The 23,038-nt window shown below is 38.1% G+C and overlaps 1 protein-coding gene across 3 annotated transcripts in view; it reads left to right on the top strand.

Moving 5' to 3' along the window:
• The window catches only part of LOC106880774 (eukaryotic translation initiation factor 2 subunit 1), a 40,587-nt gene extending 18,034 nt beyond the window's left edge, over positions 1–22,553 (top strand). For all 3 annotated transcript variants that reach the window (XM_014930892.3, XM_014930881.3, XM_014930873.3), the window contains exons 2-8: positions 11,658–11,907; positions 15,078–15,157; positions 16,033–16,181; positions 18,112–18,218; positions 18,791–18,888; positions 19,653–19,796; positions 22,232–22,553. In XM_014930892.3, coding sequence (XP_014786378.1) covers positions 11,670–11,907; positions 15,078–15,157; positions 16,033–16,181; positions 18,112–18,218; positions 18,791–18,888; positions 19,653–19,796; positions 22,232–22,372 — 957 coding nt within the window. In that variant the 5' untranslated portion in view covers positions 11,658–11,669 and the 3' untranslated portion in view covers positions 22,373–22,553. The remainder of the gene's footprint in view (positions 1–11,657; positions 11,908–15,077; positions 15,158–16,032; positions 16,182–18,111; positions 18,219–18,790; positions 18,889–19,652; positions 19,797–22,231) is intronic.
• The last annotated feature ends 485 nt before the right edge of the window (positions 22,554–23,038 follow it).

Genomic DNA, 23,038 nt, shown 5'->3' with positions numbered 1-23,038 from the left:
GCTGCTGCTATGTTGGGGCACCACCTTAAAGGGTTTAGTCAAACGAATCCAGCTCAGTACTTGCTGAACCACTAAGTTTTTTTTTTTTTTTTGACTAAACCCTGTAAGTTATGAGGACATAAACCAAAACCAGTTATCAAAAGATGTTGTTGGACAAACGTAGCACAAAAACACACCCACAGAATATATATATAGTGAGAGAGACATGATGGGATTCTTTTCAGTTTCCGTCTATCAAATCCACTCACAAGGTCCAGGGCTGTAATAGAGAACACTTGCCCCAAAGTGCCATGCAAAGGGACTAAACCTGAAACCATACGGTTGGGACATAAACAAACCAGCACCAGTTGTTTAGCAGTGGTGGATATAAACATAACGATCACACACATGATAGGCTTCAACACAGTTTCTGTCTACCAAATCCACTCACAAGGCTTTAGTTGGCCTGGGGCTACAGTAGAGAAGACACTTGTCTAGGGTGCCATGTAGTGGGACTGAACCTGAATCCATTTGGTTGGGGAGCAAGCTTCTTACCATATGATGTAACAAGTTAAAAACAAAAAAACAAAAGTATGTCTGTTCATTTTTGATGTAACTCGTCACCATTTGAATATGGTGTGTTAAGAAAATGTTCTTAGACAAATGGTTGGAAATCCTGAAAATCTTTGTAAAATTTGAAATGCTGTTGCTTCAGTGTTTTTTTTTTTTGTAATGATGAAAATGTTCCACATATAACTATTGTTATGCACTTGTATTTATAGGCATAATTTCAGATTAATGATCCCTGACTGTGTTCCCTCATAACTTTCTGAAAAATACCTATTTTTTCATGAAATTTTGTAGAAATACATTTTCAAGGATGTAGATTACTGTTGTGTTGATGATATTAAAAAAAATTAAAATTGATTTTTTTTTTTTACTGAGTTTTGGATCATTCTTCCTGCCTCGTAATTCTCTTTAGAAAGCATATTTTTAAATGATTTTGCATTTATACATTTCTGAGAGTGGTCATCATCTTCATCGTTGTCGTTTAATGTCCAGTTTCCATGCTGGCATGGGTTGGGCGGTTTGACAGGACTGGTGAGCTGGAGGCTGCACCAGGCTCAATCTGATCTGACAAAGTTTCTACAGCTGGATGCCATTCCTAACGCCAACCACTCCGAGAGTGTAGTGGGTGCTTTTACATGCCACCAGCACAAGGGCCAGCTAGGCAGTACTGGCAACGACCATGCTCAAAAGGTGTTTTTTACGTGCTACCTGCACAGGAGCCAGTCCAGTGGCACTGGCAACGACCATACTTGAATGTTGTTTTTCACATGCTACCGGCACACGTGCTGGTAAGGCGACGCTGGCAATGATCTCACTTGAATGGTACTTTTTACATGTCACCGGCACGGGAGCCAATCCGCGGCCCTGGCAACGATCACGTTCGGATGTACTTTTAACTTTCCACTGGCATGAGTGCCAATCAGGCGGTACTGTCATCGGCCACGTCAGCAATTTTGATAGTTTATTTTTCTGATGTAGATAGAGACAAAAATGTAGTCCATCCAGTGAGAGATAAATATCATTTAATGTACAATGTATGAAATATTGCATTCATTAAATCACACACACACACATAAACAGAATTTCTGTGTTTTCCATGTTTGCGTATGTTAAGATAAATAATATCGAGACCTTGTTTCCTGGCCAGAACCTTTCCTGTTGCTAACCCTTTATCTGTGTTTCAAGTAAAAGATCTCTTGTTCTGTACAGTTTTGAAGGGGAAGTGAGTGCTATTCTGGAATTTCACCTGTGTTCGTCATGACTTGCCTGATGACCACAGGCAAAACCTGAAAATAATAAGACTGACTTGATCAAAATGAGTACACACACACTGGTCCTTTTTGTTTTCATCTACCAAATCCACTCAAGGCTTTGCTTAGCCTGGGGTTATAATAGAAAATACTTGCCCTGTGTGCTACACAGTGGGATTAAACTTGAAACCATGTGGTTGCAAAGCAAATGTCTCAAGTACACTGCCATATCTGTGCTTTGATAGGAAAAAAAAAATGTTCATTTTTAAAGTTAACACTTTGAAAATTGATCTAATTAGCGACTACTACACTTGAAATTTACATAATTAGCAACTACTGCTACTCCTAGACATTTAATAATCTCATCTGAAAAATTGCACCAGACATGTTGCCATGGAAACATTCAATACATTTGGTTTGCTTTTTTCTTTTTTATTCCTGAATGCATAGGTGCAGGTGTGGCTGTGTGGTAAGAAGTTTGCTTCCTAAATACATGGTCCTGTGTTCAGTCCCACTGTGTGGCACCTTGGGCAAGTGTCTTCTACTATAGCATCAGGCCAACCAAAGTCTTGTGAGTGGATTTGGTAGATGGAAACTGAAAGAAGCCCATTGTGTGTCTGTGTTTGGCTCCCATTACTGCTTGACAACCAGTGTTGGGGTGTTTATGTCTGTGTAACTTAGCAGTTCAGCAAAAAAGACCGATAGAATAAATGTCAGGCTTTAAGAAAAAGTACTAAGGTTGATTCATTCTACTAAAAAGATTCAAGATAGTGCCCCAGCATGGCCACAGTCTAGTGACTGAAACAAGTGAAAGATAAAAAGATATTCTTTGGTGGTTGTTGTTGTTCCATGTGCCTCTCATCTCAGCTCAGCTCCATTACTTGTTACTTGTTAATACCTGTCTTCCTTTCTATCATATTTATGATAATCAGTCCACAACAAGATTATCTCTGACTTATGTATTAGAGATTAATGTTGGTATTTAACACTCTCATGCTCACTATAACCACATTTGATAAATCCAAGGTGGCTACACAATTGTTTACATCAAATTTTGTTTACATTACAAAACAAAATACACACACACAAAGATATGTCATCATCTTCATCATCATTTAAAGCCCATCTTTCCATGCTTTCAAAAGTTAGATCAGTGGTTTTCAACCAGGGGCCACATCACACCCTTAGGCATCCATATAAGATTTTGTCATCAAAATTTATCTGCAATAAATCTGTTGTGCCCCAGCTACAGCTTTGAAGCTGAAACTAGTTAAAGAGTTAATTCACAAAATATTTTATCAGTTTTTTTTATACAATTCCTAGTATTTGATTATAAAGATATGATAGGATTTTTTTTAGCATCGAATGGCTATGGGGGTCAATCTGAGTAAAATAGGGTGCTATGTCTTTTCATCTAGTGTCACTTTGTCAAATGTCTTTTCGTCCATACATACTTTTTTGAATGTCCATTACTCCAATAATTCTGTATTTTTCCAGTTACACTTTCTCCATGACAGTAGATAATTTTTTTTTTCCATAACGTATTTGTAGTGGCTTCATGCAGGCATGGCATGGATTCGATCCTCGATTGCCAAATTTCACTTAACACTTCAACAGCGCTTTTCTAATGGTAAAACAATAGTTTTTCTGTGAACGACAACCTCTCTCGCCAACCTTCGAAAACCTCTCTCAACAACCTCTGACAACCTATGTATGCAACCTCCGACAATCTCTCTGACAACCTCTCTCGCCAACTTCCAGCAATCTCTCCCTCTTCCAGCTGACAGTTTTTTGTACTTTTTCGTGACGAAAAATACGCCTTTTGTGGCAGTTTTAACAAAATTGCTTTTTTATATCAGAGTAATAAGGCATTTCAATAGACCGTCTTTACCCCCAGGAATTACTGGGTACACAATCTAGTATATATATAATGAGTGGCTGTGTGGTAAGAAGCTTGCTTCCCAACCACATGGTTCCAGGTTCAGTCCCACTGTGTGGCACCTTGGGCAAGTGTCTTCTGCTATAGCCTCAGGCTGAGCAGAGCAAAGCCTTGCGAGTGGATTTGGTAGGCAGAAACTGAAAGAAACCTATCACATATATATAAATATATGTGATATATATATGTGCACTAAAATACTTCCTTCCCGAACAATGAAGGCCTTCTTGCACTAAAACACTTGTTAACCTAATACACCTGCTTGTTCCTTCACCTGTCTTTTGTTTCCTGTAAATCTGAATTGTATGTATGTGTATGGGTGCAGGTATAGTTGTGTAGTAAGAAGTTTGCTTCCCAGTTCCATGATATCAGGTTTATTTCCACTGTGTGGGACTTTAGGCTAGTGCCTTCTATTATAGTCCTAGGCCAGCCGAAACCTCGTGAGTGAATTTGGTAGATGTGAACCGAAAGAAACTGGTTGTGTATGCGAGTGTGTTAATGTCTCTTTGCCTTGACATTGGGTTGTTGTTGTTGCAAATTGAGTCACCACCATGCAAGTTAGTGTCCTTCATTTCTGATCCTCTGTTGAAAGCATGTCTGGTCAAACGGGGACATTACCTTACTTGGAAACAGGAAGGGTATCCAGCTGTAGAAAATCTAGTTCAACAAATTCTGTCTGAACCATGGAGGTATGGAAAAGTGGATGCTAAAACAGTGATGATGATGATTGTTGAAGGAGGGAAGGAGTCTCTTGTGCCCTGCCCCCACTCCTTGTAATTGAACCAATCCTTTGAAGTACTAAGCACCAAACAAAAATATTTTGATGTACTTGTATAATTTGTCACCTGCACAATCCCTGGTTGTATAAATATATAAACATATGCTAGTGTACTGACCTACTTCATTATCAAACATTTTGTAATCTTTGTCAGTGACAGATTTTCCTCTGCTGGCCACATTAATTAAATCACATTCAACCAGGCAAAAACTATTAAGAACCACTCTTGATCCTTTCTATGTTGTTGTGCACTCAATTGGAACAATTACCATCTGGTTTTTAAGCATTAAAAAGTGCTTAAATCTGCAGGACCTTTCAGAGGGAGTGTGATTGTGTAAATAACATCATGGTTTAGATGTGAATGTTAAAAAACCACTTATGGGTTCAATCCCACTGCACTGCACCTTGAGCAAGTGTCTTCTACAATAGCTCCAGGCTGACCAAAACCTTGTGAGTGCATTTGGTTGGCAGAAACTGAAAGAAGCCCATCATATGCATCTTGCTTCATGCAGATACATCTTGGAAAGCCATATTAACTGAGGTATTGCTTATAGATGTACAGTATTACACAACATTGAAATATATTGAAGTAGCAGAAGAAGATCATTTGACAGGGGTATGGCTGCATGTGCATTTCTGCCTCTTTGGGCCTTGTCAGCAGCATGCACCCATTAGAAACTGCATACTAAAACAGGATCTGTTATCACTGATATAAGAAAACAGTGATTGAAAAATCACTGATGTTGCAGTTAGCTGGTCTACTGAATAAAAATTTATGTGCAACAGAAGTAGTATTATTTCTCTCTGAAAAGATACAAAAGATATGCGGCCCATATTACATCAGGACAGTTTTCAAGAGTAATACAACACTTCGCAAATATCTCCTTCGAGTAAAACCATCAATAGAAGAGAATATGACCAAAAAACGCCTGTACTCCATCCCATGCAGCTGTGGTAGGTTATACAAAGGCGAAACATGCCACCCCCTCAAAATAAGGGTAGAGGAACATCACAAAGCTGTGACACGAGGAGATGGAAAAATGGAGGCCACCTCCGCCTGTGGGAGGAAGTTAAAATAATAGACAGAGAACACCACTGGAAAATACGAAAACTAAAAGAAGCAGCACATATGCTAGGACACAACCTCCTAAGCAGATCAAGTGCAGATATGAATAGCATATGGGAACAGGTATTAAGGAAGGATAGGAAAATATTAGATTTATAAGTCCTAAAATTCACTCCATAATTGCCCACAGGCATATGGCTTATTGGTTAAGAGTGCGGGCTGCTAACCCCAAGATTCCAAGTTCGATTCCAGGCAGTGACCTGAATAATAATAATGACATCGAAAAATACCTTAGGAATGAGAACCCAGGTTCGAAATTTCCCAAGACACTTGATGAAGGCTGGAGAGTATATCAGCCAAAACATGTTAACAACAAAGATGACAAATATCCATCAAATGTAAATAATTCCTCATCTCTTAAATATAGAACTGTAGATGTAGTATTAGTTTAAAATAGCCATCTGTGTATTATACTTAATGCAGATTTATCTTGGAAAGCCTAATTAACTGTGTTATTCATCCAGGGATAATATCGCTTATCAATGTACAGTGTTAAATAACACAAAGCTATATGAACAGCATTGCTGGTAGTACTAGTCCTGGCATTTGGTCCTCAAACTAGGAACCTTGTGTAGAGTGTGGTCGTCTCAAAAAGAAATTGGGTTTCAACCATACAGGATCTCCTTGATGGTGTCGAGGAAGATGAAAACTTTTTGAAAACATTCAGAACAGGCGATGACTCATGGGTCCATGACTATGACTCTGAAACCAAGGCAAAATTCAAATCCCACTTGAAAGGAACAACATTTCAAGACTTTGAGGAAATCCAAGAGAATCCAATGAGGCTGTTGCTTGCTTTTCTCAAAAAGGAGTCCCAGGAATGCTTTCCTCAGTGGAAACAATGCTGGATAAAGTGTGTGGCTTCAGAAGGGGACTTCTTCAAAGGAGGTTAAATGCCAAATTGACATGTGTTGCAGTTTTATTTTTAAAGCACCACTCCCGGTACTTTTTAATCAGACCTCGTATAGAAGTGTCTGTCTATTAAATGTAGTTGAGAAGGTCATCACATGCATTTTCATTTTTTAATTGGTCTGTTTGATGCAGAGGTGGAGGAGGAGGAGAAGAGAACATTGCTCTCTTTGGTAGAAATACAGAAACAACTTGATGGGGTTAATGAGTGCAATTATATATTCAGTTTAAATTACTGCTGATGAATAACTGGAGAAAATGAGGTGGCAAGCTGACCGAATCGTCAGCATACTGGGCATAATACTTCACGGCATTTCATCCATCTCTGCATTCTGAGTTCAAATTCTGGCGAGGTTGACTTTGCCGTTCGTCCTTTCAGGCTTGATAAAATAAGTACCAGTTGAGTGCTGGGGTCGATGTAATCAACTTCTCTCCTCTTGAAATTGCTGGCCTTGTACCAAAATTTCAAACCAATAATTGGAGATAATGGACAATAAAGGAGTTTCAGAAAAACACAGTGAGCTGGGTTGGACAGTGTTTTAGGGTTTAGTGTAAATGATGAAATACAGGGGAGAGGGACAAAAGGAGGAGGCAGCAAGGGTACAGGGGGGGTGTTGTTTAGCTCCAGGTCATCTTTAACCCTTTTACACGTAGATTACTCGGTCAAATGTAATGCTTATTTATTCAAATTGTTTTGAATTAATCCTGCATTATCTCATAGCTTGAGGTTATTTTTAAATGGCATTGTAGGATAGGTGTGAGAGGCCGGATCTGGCCAGTTTGAACATGAAATGCATAGTAGAATATTTGGGTCGGATGTGCTGGTTTAAATGCAGAAGGGTTAACAGATCAGGTTTTTGATTAAAGGTGTTGTGTTTCGCTGGGAGAGGTAGAGAGTCAGCAAATTTAGAAAATGGAGGAGAAACTGCAGCGGTGGTGGCGGACAGAGGGAGTATGAAGATAAATGGTCAACTAGTGATTATAGTGTTGTTGACAATATATTAAGCTATCAGTATTGTGTGTGTGTGTGGTAGGTGCTTTGTTCTGGTTATGTGAACTATTAATTAAATACAATCGCTTCAAAATCTTATAGCTTCTGAGACAGAGATGTTTTTGACCATCATGTTGTTTACTATCTATTTTTGGTAATTTACATAAGTCTCTACTTATGTTGCTCTTGACAAACGTCCACATAAACTGGCAACTTTGTCGCTTGTTCTTCATTTCAAGCTGTCCTCTTGACACTTCTAAACGCTCTATCTTCTCTCCCTCTCTCTCTCTCTCTCCCCCTCCCCCCACACACATCCTCAAGTTCATGCTGTTTATTTGCTGCTAATATGTGTATAATAAAAATGAATAATTAGTGTGCTAAATGCTCTTGTCATAGATTGAAAAGCACAGGCATGGCTGTGCGGTTAAGAAGTTTGCTTACCACTCTTGTGGCCTCAGGTTCAATCCTACTGCATTCCACCTTAGGCAAATGTCTACTATAGACACAAACATGGCTGTGATTAAGAAGTTCACTTCCCATGTAGTTTCAGGTTGAATATCACCCTGTGGCACTTTGAGCATGTCTTCTTTAACCCTGTGTTGATGAAAGCCTTGAGTGGATCCATTAAAAACTGAAAGAAACCTACACACACATATGCATGCTTGTGTGTGTGTGCACATGCATATGAGTGACCATGTGTGAGTTAGTATTTTCCTCCTCTTCGCGTGTGTTTGCTGGTTTTAAACAATGGCCTCACAAGCAGACATTGTTTGCTTGCAGTCCAGGCTTGTTTCTAGTCTGTTTCGTTTGGAAACAAGCAGGAGGTTGGCATTAGGAAAGACATATGGCCATAGAAAAACAATCCTGACTTATTCTCGTTTGACTCAAGCAAGCATGGAAAAATAGTCATTAAGATGATGATGATTGATTAAATTGTACTTCTTTCACAATTAGAGATTTTTCTGCCAATTTGCTCTCAGTTGTATTCTTTACTTTTTTCCCCATTTTATATTAACTCTTGACCCTTTTTCTTGTAAAATAAATACATGAGTAACAATTTATTTTGAAAGTAATAAAGAATTTATTAAAGTAGCTTTTTTGTTCTGGTTGTTTTGGACCAGAACTTCACAGAAAGTTCCTATATAAAATAATGATGTAATATTGGTATTAAATTTTGGCACAAGGCCAGCAAGTTCAGGGGAGGGGCTAAGTAGGTTATATCCACCCCAGTGCTTAACTGGTACTTATCTTATTGACCCCTGAAAGGATGAAAGGCAAAATTGACCTTGGCAGAATTTGAACTCAGAGGCGAATTTGAACAAAGGTGGTGAGCTGGCAGAAGCGTTAGCATGCTGGGCGAAATGTTTAGCGGTATTTTGTCTGCCGTTATGTTCTGAGTTCAAATTCCGCCTAGGTCGACTTTGCCTTTCATCCTTTTGGGGTCGATTAAATAAGTACCAGTTGCGCACTGGGGTCAATATAATTGACTTAATCCCTTTGTCTGTCCTTGTTTGTCGCCTCTATGTTTAGCCCCTTGTGGGCAATAAAGAAATAAGAATTTGAACTCAGAATATGTAGTCTGACGAAATGCTGCTCAGCATTTCAGCCGGTGTGGTAATGATTCTGCTAGCTTGCTGCCTTGAAAATAATGAAGTTAAATTATGAATTCTTTAATCTTTTTTTGATCCTGACCCTTGTTCTATGATAGCAATTCTTTGTTTTAAAGTGTTTTAAATTAAAAACCTCTCACTAAAATTTCATGCTAATTTACTTTCCAAACACCAGCTTAATAATGACAAAATTATGTTACTAACCTCTTCATTATTTTCAAAATTAATTGAAACAAAGACAGTATATTCCAACAGAAATAGGGCAGTGAAAGGAATTAAAACGAGAGGTTTTGTAATTTAGACATAGCAGTGGCCTCAGGTGTGTTGGTACGAAAAGCATCGTTCAAATTACCTTTTCTTTGTTCCTTACTGGAATGTAAATTTCTGTGGCAAGACAAGTGATGTATGATAGCAGAGGTGAAGCTGGTAGCATGTTATTTGAGGGAAGATTACCAACCGTTGTGTTTACTGTTGGGTTGTTTCTTTGGGATAACACTGAGGATAGCTTAAACATTCTCCATATTATATTCTTTCTTCTCTTTGAATTTACAATAATGTTGTGTCTGCATAAAGAAATCAATATTTTAGTGAAAACAAGGCAGCGAGCTGACTGTAATGTTAGCATGCCAGGTGAAATGCTTAGTGGTATTTCGTCTGTCTCTACATTCTGAGTTCATATTCCACTGAGGTCGACTTTGCCTTTAATCCTTTCGGGGGTCGATAAATTAAATACCAGTTGTGTACTGGGATCAGTCTAATCAACTTGCCTGCCCCTCCCCCAAAATTTCAGACCTTGTTCCTAGAGTAGAAAAGAAGTGTTAGCATGTCAAGGCAGCGAGCTGGCAGAAATGTTAGCATGCCAGGCGAAATGCCTAGTATTTCGTCTGTCTTTACATCATCATCAAGATCTGTTTTCCATGCTGGCATGGGTTGGACAGTTTGACAGGACCTAGCAAGGCTGGAAGCTGCTCCAAGTTCCATTGTTTTGGTCGAGTTTCTACAGCTGGATGCCCCTCCTAATGCCAACCACTTTACAGAATGTATTGTTTTTTTTTTATGTGGCACCAGTACCAGACACACAAATGGCAATTCTAAACATCTCATGCTTTTTTCGCTTCCTCTCCAGATTTCCACAAAAACCTTGTAAATGTATAATTTTCTACTTTAAATCCATTTTTCCATGGTAACACAAAGTACTATTGATATTTAACTGCTAGTTCTCAGTGGCATACAGCATGGAAAGTGTCTTTGTCAAAGAGCAGGAGCTTCCATACACCATGCATCTTATGAACTGCAACATCATTTGGTAGATTCCCAATGGACCAATTCCCGCGTCACTGTGTTTTTTATAGTAAGAGTGACTAGGGAATGTTATTGCCACTTGGACAGATTAAATACCACAAGGTATTTTTTGCTCAACATACTGGTTTTCCCACTGATGTTTATAATCTTCAGCCAGTATGTCTAATATATATGTGCGCGCTTGTGTGTGTGTACACATTAAATGTATATATAAACATTTGTTTTATATATATATATATATATATATATATATATCACTATATTTTGGTCTTTAAAATAGATATACAAGGAACTAAAAAGAGTTAGTATCATGGAGGATATCTAAGCTGTAAAACATTTAAACATCACCCCCAACCCATTCCTGTCTAACCCATGCCAGCAAGGAAAAGTGATCATAAAAATGATACAAATGCACAAATGAGAGGCTTTCGCACAGTTTCCACTTGCCAAATTTCTTTGTTTGTGAATAGGTCAGCCTTAGACTTATACAACATCTGTTCAGTTTTATTATTTACATTTGACGGATATTTGTCCTCATTTTGTTTGTTTTTAACACAATGGTTCGGCTGATATACCCTCCAGCCTTCATCAGGTGGCTTGGGGAAATTTTGAACCTGGGTTCTCATTCCTAAGGTATTTTTCGATAAGACATTGAGCTGGCAGAATTATTACTGTGCTGGACAAAATACTTAGTGACATTTCATCCAGCTTTATGTCCTGAGTTCAAATTCCACCAAGGTCGACTTTGCCATTCATCCCTTCAGAGGTTGATGAAAATAAGTACCAGTTACACACTGGTGTCGATGTAATCGATTAGTCCCCTCCACCAAAATTCCAGGCTTTGTGCCTATAGTAGAAAGGATTATTATTATTAAAAGTGTTGAACTGATATCATTATGATATTCTTTATTATCCTTTTATGTTTTGAGTTTAGGTAACAAGAAATGTGTTTCTGCAACTACAATTCTCTGTAAAATACACATAAACTACACTCTATTGCTATTCAGCCGTTGTAGTATGAAAGATGTCTTTATATATAAAGACAATTCCTAGCACACACACATGCACCACATGAAGATTTTTTTCATTTTCAATCACCATATTCTTGAGATGCATAGTTTTCTTTCTTTTCTATATTCTCCGATTCACCATTGTTAATAATCCTTTTTTTTCTTTTTTTTTTTTCCTTTTACTTCTTGTTTCTAGTTAATTAGCAAAATGGGATTGCTGTGCCGGTATTATAAGCAAAAATATCCTGAAGTGGATGATGTGGTAATGGTGAACGTGCGTTCCATTGCTGAAATGGGGGCCTATGTACATCTATTAGAATATAATGACATTGAAGGAATGATCCTGCTCAGTGAATTATCCCGACGACGTATCCGATCAATTAATAAACTTATCCGTGTTGGCCGAAGTGAATGTGTTGTTGTTATTCGAGTTGACAAAAACAAAGGTAAGTAATATACACCTTCCGCCTCGTTTTTATATCCACTTTTCCCTGTTTACATTGGTTGGATGGAATTCGTTGAGGTAGATTTTTCTACAGCTGGATGCCTTTCCTGTCATCAACCCTGACCTGTTTTCAAGCGAGGTAATATTTTCCCATACTCAGATACATTTTCACCGAATGTTGGAAACAAATAGCTCTGCTTGCATGATGATAGCACATTATAACTATCACACAATGTCGAGACAGTAAGACATACACTCACTCACTCACTCACATATACATCAGCATTTTAAAGTCCTCTTTTCTATGCTTGCATGGATCAGACGGAATTTGTCAAGGCAGATTTTCTATGGCTGGATGCACAACTTGTTCAGACATGTCACAAAGCCCAGATCTGCTTTCCTAGTTGACTGCAGGCATACAACAGCACTTGTGTTTGATAGTGAAACAGCTGTGTGTTTGTTTACTATCAACAAACAAATGCCAAGGAGAAATATGAAATCTCTCACATAAACAAACACACACACACACACACACACACACACATCATTCATCATCATCATCATTTAACATCTGTTTTCCATGCTGGCATGGGTTGGATGGTTTGACAGGAACTGGCAAAGCTGGGGGGGCCACACCAGGTTCCATTGTCTATTTTGGCACAGTTTCTACAGCTGGATGCTCTTCCTGATGCAAACTACTTTACAGAGTGTACTGGGTGATTTTTTTTATGTGGCATTAGCCCCAGTGTTTTTTATGTGACACTAGCACCAATGCTTTTAAACATGACACAAACACCAATATTTTTTTACATGGCACTGTCACCAGAGGTTTTTTTGTGGCACCATCACCAGTGCTTTTTATGTGGCATCGTTACCAGGCTTTGAAATTAAGATTATGATCTATTGACCTTTGTCTATATTAAGCAAGAAACATTAATCCTTTAGCATTCAGATTACTCTGTCAAATGCAATGCTTATTTATTCACATTGTTTTGAATTAATCCTGCATTATCTTGTTGCTTTGAAATTTTGATGAAGGGATTGTTATTTTTAGAATGACATTGTAGAGTCGGTGTGATAGTTCAGATGTATCCAGTTTGTACAAAATATTTAGGTCAGATATGGCTGGTTTAAATGCCAAAGGCTTAAGCACTGCTTGTTCCAGTCTATTTAAATGCTCTTCCAGCTGTAGAGATGTTTTTGTTTTTAACAAGAAGTCAGAAATTGTAGCTAGTTGTTAGACAGGACTTAAGGTAGGTTTGTTGTGTTTATGAAGATTATATTGAAAGTAATGTAGAGGTAGGCATAAGTTTATCAAACACAGGTCATTCATGTTGTACAAAATACAGACATAAAAGTCAGTGGTTGGTATAGTAACAAATAAAAACCTGTAATCTTAGTGGAACAAGGAAGTAAAAAACAAATAAACTAATTGTACTGTCAACACAAAAATCTATTATTGTGTATCGTTTGTTGTGTTGGAATGTCTTTCATATTAACTGTATTTACCAGGCAAACTTTGAAAATAGACTATTTTCTTTCACAGTAATAAAACTCCTCCCAGTTTAAAGCAACGAGCTAAATTATTTAACCATTTCATAACCATATTTCCATTGAAATACACTTCCTCTGTTTCAAAAATAATGAAGAATTTATTAAAAGGACTTATTATTAAGCTGGTGATTGGAATTGAAATTAACATGGAATTTTGATGGGAGGGTTTAACTTAGATCATTCTAAAACAAGGAGGTTGTAATCATAGATCCAAGGGTGATTTCAGATTGATTGGTTTCGAAAGGGTTTATTTTCTCAAATTACCAGTAATTACATTATCAATAGCAAAGTTAAAAGCAACCCCTTTTTTTAATGAAATACAAAGAATTGAAACTGAAGTGAAAAGGAAGATACAAATGAAAACAAAAGGAAGTACCCAGTAGAAGTCAGATGTGGTTCTGAGGTTAGGAAGTTTGCTTTGGAACCATGTGGTTAGGGTTTCAATCCTACTGTGTGAACATTGTTGGTTGACATTCTATTCTATGACCATGACAGAAATTGAAGTAACCTGTCGTGTGTGTGTTTCTCTCCTTTCACATGTGTTCACTGACCGTAAATAGCATGCTGTCGACACAGGTAATGTCCTATGCTTTTTGCCAACTGTAAAAGCACATCCTGGATTCTTAACATAGCCTGACATGTATTGTGAAAGCTTTGTAGACAAAAGGCTCATTCAAACTGTGTTGTCTTGGATGTGTTCACAGTAGAAGACTTACTTAGTGTGATGATGATGATGATGATGATGACGACAATGTCTTATTGATTCCATAGTTCATGAACTTTTCTGCGCCTTGTACATCCATCTCAAAGGTTGTTATTTGAGTTTAATCTCGTTGCCTTGGTATTGGTTCATTTATAAATTACCAACTGCTTCATGTGACTGCTCAGTTGGTGTTGTCTTTATTCTCTTAACACTGAGCATTTGTGGCTTTCATCCATATTTACTTAGGTCAGTTATCTTATTTTCTAAGCATGTTTCCAATGATTCCACTGCCTGAGTGTTTCAACTCATTTCATTTCAAAAGTAGTCAAGAATTTGGATGGATTTCGTAAAATTACTTTTGTCTTGCTGCTGTTTGGAACATTCTTAAAAATTTCTTCCATGAAATTATGATGGAAGGTTTTAATTGAAATATCAATCACTTTTGTGGATGTGGTTGTGTGGTTAAAAAATTTGCTTCCTAATTATATAGTCTCAGGTTCAGGTCCACTGAGTGGCACCTTGGGTCAAGTGTCTTCTATAGTTCTGAAGTGATCAAATCCTTATGGATGGATTTGGTAGACAGAAACTGAAAGAATCCTATCATGTGTATGAATTTATTGTCTTGTCATGCACCACATGTTGCATAGTATTGCCCCCCCTCTCCACTCAATTTACCATGAAAATAGATACCAATCCATTTGGAAAGTTAACTTAGGAGTGCTAGCAGATAACTTAAGTTATTTGCTAACACTCCTAAGTAGTATTTACTCTATCAATCCTGAAAATATTGGAGGAATGTTTTGCTAAATTTACCCCTGCTGTGTGTTTTTTTGTTCTACAGGCAGGAATAGCAACATTTTAAGTAATTTGAAAACATTGACTTTTGCTACTAAATGTTTTTACTTTAATTTCAGGTTACATTGATTTGTCCAAAAGAAGAGTTTCCCCTGAAGAAGTAGAAAAATGTGAAGAGAAATATGCTAAAGCTAAGACTGTAAGCATCACAGACTCATTTTTTTCCATCATCATCATTTAGCATCCGTTTTCCATTCTAGCATGGGTGGTTCGACTGGAGCTGGTAAGCCAGAGAGCTGTACCAGGCCCCAGTCTGTCTTGGCCTGGTTTCTACGGCTGGTGCCCTTCCTAATGCCAAACACTCTACAGTGTATACTGGGTGCTTTTTACATGACTTTGGCATGACTGCTTTCCATGTGTCACCAGCACTGGCCATGATTACAATTTTACTGAGTTTGACGTATCTTCTCAAGCACAGCAAATTGCCAAAAGTGTTGGTCACTTGTCATCATCTCCATGATACTCAACAACCAAAGATTATATTTCACCATTTCGTCCCAAGTCTTCCTCGGTTTGTCTCTTCTACAGGTTCTCTCCACAGTTAGAGTTCAGTACTTCTTTACGCAGCTGTTCTCGTCCATATGCATCACATACTAGCACAGTCATCTCTCTTGCACACTACATCTGATGCCTCTTATGCCCAATGTTTTTCTTAGGACACTTGCACTCTGTCTTACATTCCCATTAACATTGCACATTCAGCAGAGCATCAGGTGTCTTGGGGAAATTTCGAACCTGGGTTCTCATTCCTAAGGTATTTTTTGATATTATTATTCAGGTCACAGCCTGGAATCGAACTCAGAATCTTGGAGTTAGTAGCCCACGCTCTTAACCGCTACGCCATATGCCCGTTCCTCCATCAGAGGAGAAGGAAGTGATATGCAATGAGATAGGACAAAGTTTCTTCAAAGTATTCTGGGTCATCTTTTAATTCTGATCTGTTTTGAATAACAACAGCTTATTAGAGCAGTTGATATCAATCTTTGTTTAAGCCTATTGTTGCTCTGATTGTAGGTTAACAGTATTTTGAGACATGTTGGAGAAATTTTAGGCTACACAAATGATGAACAGTTAGTTGACCTCTACCAAAAGACTGCTTGGTACTTTGATGAAAAACTAAACAAGCCCGGAGCCTCATACGATGTTTTTAAGCATGCTGTCACGTAAGTTATGTTTTAAGTTATTTTACATTTTTGTCAACATTTCTTATAAAAAGATCATGGGATCTTGTTTGATAAACCCTCTCACACATCTTAACATCAGTCAACTGTTCTGACATCAACCTGCCTAAGTCTGCCTCTGGCCCTATGATACAAGCTTCTTGTTTTAAAGTGATTTAACCCTTTGGCATTCAGATTCTTATGTCAAATACAATGCTTCTTTATTCACATTGTTTTGAATTTGCACTATCTTATATCTTGGAGATTTCTATGATGAGATTGTTTATTTTTAGAATGACATTGTAAGGTAGGTGTGAGAGGCTGGATCTGGCTGGTTTGAACATAAAACAGATGGAATATTTAAGCTGAATATGGCTGGCTTAAATGCTAATGGATTAAATTAAAACTTCCCATTAAAATTTCATATTGATTTTTGTTCCAGACACCAGCTTAATAATGACCAAGTTATTTTACTAAGTTCTTCATTATTTTAAAAATTAATTGAAACAAATTCAGTGTATTTTAACAGATTCCTAATAACAAAAGACTTAAAATATTAAGTTTATATCATAGAACCAAACCAGTGTCCGGCAGATTGGTATCAAAAGGGTTAATCTGCTCGGTCATTTTTCATTTCCAGTCTATGTTAGGTTTCCTCCAGCCATTCAATGATGTCATCCTCTACTGCCACCAAAGACTATGCATTCTATATACACTGGTTTCCTTAGTGGAGGTGCATGGTTTAGTGGTTGGGGTATTTGGTCCACCGTTCACGAGTTCAATTTCCGGTGCTGCGTTGTGTCCTTGAGCGAGTCACTTTATTTCACACTGCTCCAGTCCACTCAGCTGGCAAAAATGAGTTGTGCCTAGATTTGAAAGGGACCAGCTTTGTCACATTCTGTGTCATGCTGAATGTCTCTGAGAAATATGTTAAGGGTACACATGTCTGTGGAGTGCTCAGCCACTTGCACATTAGTTTCACATTCAGGTTGTTCTGTTGATCAAATCATCTGCTTCTCTCTTCATTGTTACCAACCGAGTGCCAGGTTCCTCACACATACACACTCTCTCTCTCTCTCTCTCACATACTCCCTTTCTCTTACACACAGACTCTCTCCCTCTCTTACACACACACTCTTTCTCTCTCACATACACACTCCCTTTCTCTTACATACACTCTCTCTCTGTCTCTCTCTCACGTGCATATTCTTCCACTGTTTTCTTCTCAATCGTGATTTCTAGAATCACTAACATTCTTCGAATATACTTTTTCATTTCTTTTCTCTGTTGACACAATCATCCTCATCTAATATCTTCTGTCTTCCATGCTGGCATAGTTTGTGGTCTGAGAGTTGCATCCTGCTCCAGTGTCTGCTGTGGCATGGTTTCTATGGCTGGATACCCTTCTTAATACCAACCACTTTACAGAGTGTAACTAGCATAGGAGCCAAACGATTTGCTAGACAAAATTTTACAAAACCTATCAATAAATAAATAAATAAACAGAATGAAAATTGAAAACCAGAATGAGGAGAAATCACTTGGTTACTATTTCTAGCAGTTGAAGCATTCATGTAGAGGCTTCTTCTTTGATACATGTTGGTGGTGTTTGTCTGAAAGAGTAATGGATGATCAAAGCTACTGCCATACCATCTTTTTCTCTGATAATAGTTTTCGGACCGCGGTATTATTGCTCCATTTTGCCTATTTTGTTTTAAAAACAAATTTGAGGAAACTTGGAGGAAATGGTAATTGATGGTTCCATTCCTTTAGAAATGTTGGTCAGATCTGAATTCTTCTGTTATTCTATTATTTTCAGGGGTCCTTTACCCCCCCCCCCCCGCCCCACTCCATAGTTCTTACAAAATGTCTTAGCTTTTTCTGTTTCGAAAAACAAGTAAAAAGAGTGTATTTGAAACTTTTGTTGTTACAGAACCCCTAGTATTTTGGATGAATGTGACATTGAAGACGAAACCAAAAGAGTCCTTATTGAAAATATCCAGCGCCGGTTGACACCCCAAGCTGTGAAAATACGAGCTGGTAGTGTTTTACTTTGTTTTTTACATTATTTACATTTGACAGATATTTGTCCTCATCTTGTTTGTTGTTAACACAATGTTTCAGCTGATATACCCTCCAGCTTTCATCAGGTGTCTTGGGGAAATTTCGAACCTGGGTTCTCATTCCTAAGGTAGTTTTTGATATTGTTGTTGTTCAGATCACTGCCTGGAATTGAACTCGGAATCTTGGGGTTAGTAGCCTGCGCTCTTAACCACTACACCATATGCCCGTGGGCAGTTATGGAGTGAAATTTCCCCAAGACACCTGATGAAGGCTGGAGGGTATATCCACCGAAATGTTGTGTTAACAACAAACAAGATGAGGATAAATATCCATCAAATGTAAATAATGTACATAATTCCTCATCTCTTAAATATAAAACTGTACTTTGTTTCTGTTTTGTTTTTACTACTACTAGTTATATCAACTCCTAGCATTAAATAAACTGACAAGGCTCAACATGTCCTTGACACATCTTAATGCTGTTGTTTCTCTAAATTTTGGATGTGGTCCAATTTCCTGATTTATTTCTCTTCCAATATTTTATTTAGATATTGAAGTTGCCTGCTACAAATACGAAGGAGTTGATGCTGTAAAAGCAGCCCTTAATAAAGGCCTGGAACTATCAACAGAAGAAATGCCAATCAAAGTAAGCTATTTTCTTTCCCCCAGCTTCTCCCTGGTGGAATTGAGTTGAGGAAAGGTTTCAAGTTCTAATTCTTGCGACCAAACAGTTAAAACCTTGTGAAAGGATTTGGTAGATGGAAACTGAAAGAGGTTCTTTGTGTGTGTGTGTGTGTGTGTGTGTGTGCATACCTGTATATGCATGTTCCTTGCTTTGATGTTGCATAATAATTATAAAAAGGCTCCAAAATGCAAGCAATATCTTTCGTTTCCAATCTTCAGTGAAGACATGTCTGTTCCTGGGGAAATGAGGCTGTTTGATGAGAGGAGGAGTGAGGACTTGATGGAGATGCTGGGGCTGGAGGAATCAGTGGAGCGGCTGGCAAGGGTGAATGGATTGTGGTGGTATGGGCATGTGTTGAGGCGGGATGAGGAGCATGTTCTGAAGAGGGTGTTAGAGTTTGAGGTAAATGGACAGCGAAAGTGAAATAGAGCGAGGAAAGTGTGGAGAGGACAGCTGGAGGAGGAGATTGGGAGGGTTAGCTTGAGAAGGGAGGACGCTCAAAACTGGGCGAGATGGTGTGAAGGTGGTTGCTATGGCACTGAGGTAGATCCGGCCACCTCTGTTAACGGGGACAAAATCCAGATTCAAAATGATGGATGGTGGTGATGATATAAAAATTCAATGAACTTCTTAAATTTGATTTGATTTTTCAATTTTTGCTTTTTATTTCAAAATTATTTTGGTATAAGAAATTAATTTGTTTTTCTGACTTTCTTTCTTTTTAGATCAACTTAATTGCTCCTCCCCTCTATGTAATGACCACCCAGACTCTAGAGAAGGCTGATGGCCTGCGTGCTCTCACAAATGCTACCAATGTTGTGCAACAGGCCATCGAAAGCATGGGAGGGATGTTTAACATGCAAATGGCTGTAAGTTTGAAGTTTATATTGATTTAGATTTGCATAGAATTGGTGAGGTGAAGGTATTGTGTTTCTCGATCAGAAGTTACAACTGTTGGATGCTGTTCTCCAAAACATTCTACATCAGACTACATGGCTCACTTTGCTTATCGGTTAATATTTGGTGCCACTTTCATGCTCTGCTGGGACTGAAGGCAAGGCGTTGGCTCTGGGCTTGTGCACCTGCTGTCTGGTTCTGTTTTTATGAGGTGGTAAAAAACAACAGACATGATATTCTCATTGTTTTCCATCTGTAAGAAATGTTTAATTTCGTAAAATGTCTAATGTAGATTAGTTAATATATCTAAGGACTAGAAATTTTAAAGATCTTTGTAATGAGTAAGCAACGTAACTGGAAAACAAACAAAAAAGAAAACTAAATACGTATATTCAATGTCTCTTCATTGCTCTTTGATGTAAAAGTCCAATCGTTTTTCTTGCCATGATTAATCTAGAAATGATTATCTCCCTTACAATAACTAACCACCACCAGGGGGACACAACAGAATGATAATGGGAAATTTAACCCTTTGAATCTGAGAATATATTTTAACAGGAATGATTTCATTTGACTTATACACCTGGGAGACACAAACAACGGGCAGCAACATGGTTTTGTGTTTATACCTCCTTATTTTCAACTGTAAACACAATCCTCTGACCATTCTCTTTTGTGTCTAACAAAACCCTGCCTGCTAAAGCATACTTGTGGGCTCAAAGGCTTAAAGTTGTTCTTCATATAAAACAGATCCATTAAAATTAATGAGTTCTCTCTCCATTTATACTCTTGCTCCTTCCACCCAGCCATTCTGGCATTTCTGCTGTAATCACTTTCTCTCCTGGGAAGAGAAAGTGTAGACTTGTGAAGTTCATATCTTGTTGACGATTTACCCCTCTCTCTACTGTTGGTGCCGCATAAAAAAACACCTGGCACACTGTAAAGTGGTTTTGGTGTCAGAACAAGCATCCAACTTCAGAAACCAAGTTAAACGACATGTATGAGCACCAGTGGCTGTCAGTGAGATATAACTTGGTAATGGCTACTCAGCTAATGCATGCTGGCATAGCAGGTGTACACAGGTATATGTATGTATATCATTTAATATACTGGTGCAGGCGTGGCTGTGTGGTAAGAAGCTTGCTTCCCAACCACATGGTTCCAAGTTCAGTCCCACTGCATGGAACACTTGAGCAAGTGTACTCTACTATAGCTTTGTGCCAATCAAAAACCTTGTGAGTGGATTTGGTAGACAGAAACTGAAAGAAGCCTGTGTGTGTATGTATCTGTATGTATGCATGTCTTTGTGTTTGTACCATAACTTAGCGGTCTGGCAAAAGTGACTGATAGAATACATACCAGGCTTAAAAAAACAAAAAAAAACGTCAGGATTGATTTGTTCAGCTTAATACCCTTCAAGAGGGTATCCCAGCTTGGCCACAGTCAAATAACTGACAAGTAAAAAATAAGACAATATTTAAATAAGAACCAATAGTTTCATGCCATGGAATTGCAGTGATTTGGCAAAAACTTTATATGACATTCCTTGTGACTTGAAACACTCCTTCAGACTCAAATGCAAATGGTTCTGACCCTGAAGGATTGCTTGGAGACATAAGGCATGTTATATAAGTCTGTAGAATTATTGTGTTTTCATTGCATGAAACTATTAGTAGCTCATATTTAAATATTGTGTATATTAAATGATATTTATCTCTCATTGGATGGAGTGTTTTTTTGCTGACCTTACCTCTAATGGAACAGTAAACTCTATTATATACATACAGAAATATTTAGGGAGGAGCATGGTCGATGCCAGTGCCACCTGACTGGTCCCATGCCAGTGGCATGTAAAAAGTACGATTCGAGTATGATCGTTGCCAGTGCCACCTGACTGGCTCCCGTGCCGGTGACATGTAAAAAGCACCCACTACACTCTCAGAGTGGCTGGCATTAGGAAGGGCATCCAGCTTTAGAAACATTGCCAGATCGGATTGGAGCCTGGTGCAGCCTTCTGGCTTGCCAACCCATGCCAGCATGGAAAGCAGACGTTAAACAACGACGATGATGATGCGATATATGTATGTATGTAATAAAAGCGTTCTGTTTCCATAAGGCTCTGGTCGACCTGGGATTATGGTAGAAGATACTTGCCCAAGGTGCTGCATAGTAAGACTGACTTGGAAACCACATTGTTGGGAAGCAGATTGCTTAACCAGCTATGTCTGTGCCTATATAAATAATTTCAGAATATTCTCAATAATTAACTGAATTATGAGCATTTTCTGACTTAGTCTTTTTAACGATATCATGGGCCCTTGTTAGGAAGTGCCAGGATTTGAACATGCCTGTTGATACATTAGCTTGTATCTGTCTCAACCCTTAAGAACTTCTTTATTAATTGCAGCCTAAAGTTGTGTCCGATACTGATGAACTTGAGTTGGCCAAACATTTGGAACGCTTGGAAGAACAGAACCAAGATGTGTCTGGAGATGAGGATTCTGATGAATGTGGTGATGGCAGTGGAGATGAGATTACAAAAGAATAAACAACAAAACAGAAGACATAATAAAATAATTCATTGGACAAATAATTTGACATTTTGTTTTGCAATCATGGACATAAACTGCCTTGTAATATGCTCCAAGTCAAATAAAAGAGAAGCTGGGAATTTTTTCAAAACCTTTCATGATAAAAATTTGCAAAAGTTCTTTTTTTCTCTTTCCCTCCTCTTGTCTGGTTTTGCTGAATGAAAATTTTTAGATCCATTTTCTTTTTTATGGTATTTCTGGTTCTGTGACGGCTTTCAGGTATTTATATTTTGTTTCATAGCACACGTTCATACTAATCCATGTATTGAGTTTTGTTGAGTTCCCTCCTATTATGGAGTTGAATATCATTAGAAATTTATGCATAGAAGCAAGTTTCAATTGATGACAAATTTAATTTCCAACGTATTTTGTCTACAAGTGGCCATGGTAGAAGATATGTGCACTGAGATTGTATATGGAACAGCGTAGTTGGGGAGCAAACTTCATAATATAGCCAGGCCTTACTTTTATTTCAGACAAACCTTGCAGTTGCAAATATTGTAATTCAAAGTCATATATATGAACAACTATAATATGCATCCAACTATATTCTTTATTGAACCAGTCACTGCTGCAGCTTCGTCTTTCGTGGACCACATGCCTTTAACTGAAAGTAAGTACAA

Source organism: Octopus bimaculoides, chromosome 10 (genome assembly GCF_046866305.1).
Source record: "Octopus bimaculoides isolate indiv1 chromosome 10, ASM4686630v1, whole genome shotgun sequence".
Taxonomy (NCBI): domain Eukaryota; kingdom Metazoa; phylum Mollusca; class Cephalopoda; order Octopoda; family Octopodidae; genus Octopus; species Octopus bimaculoides.
The sequence above is the reverse complement of the archived record's forward strand: the minus strand, read 5'-3'. Positions and strand labels throughout refer to the sequence as shown.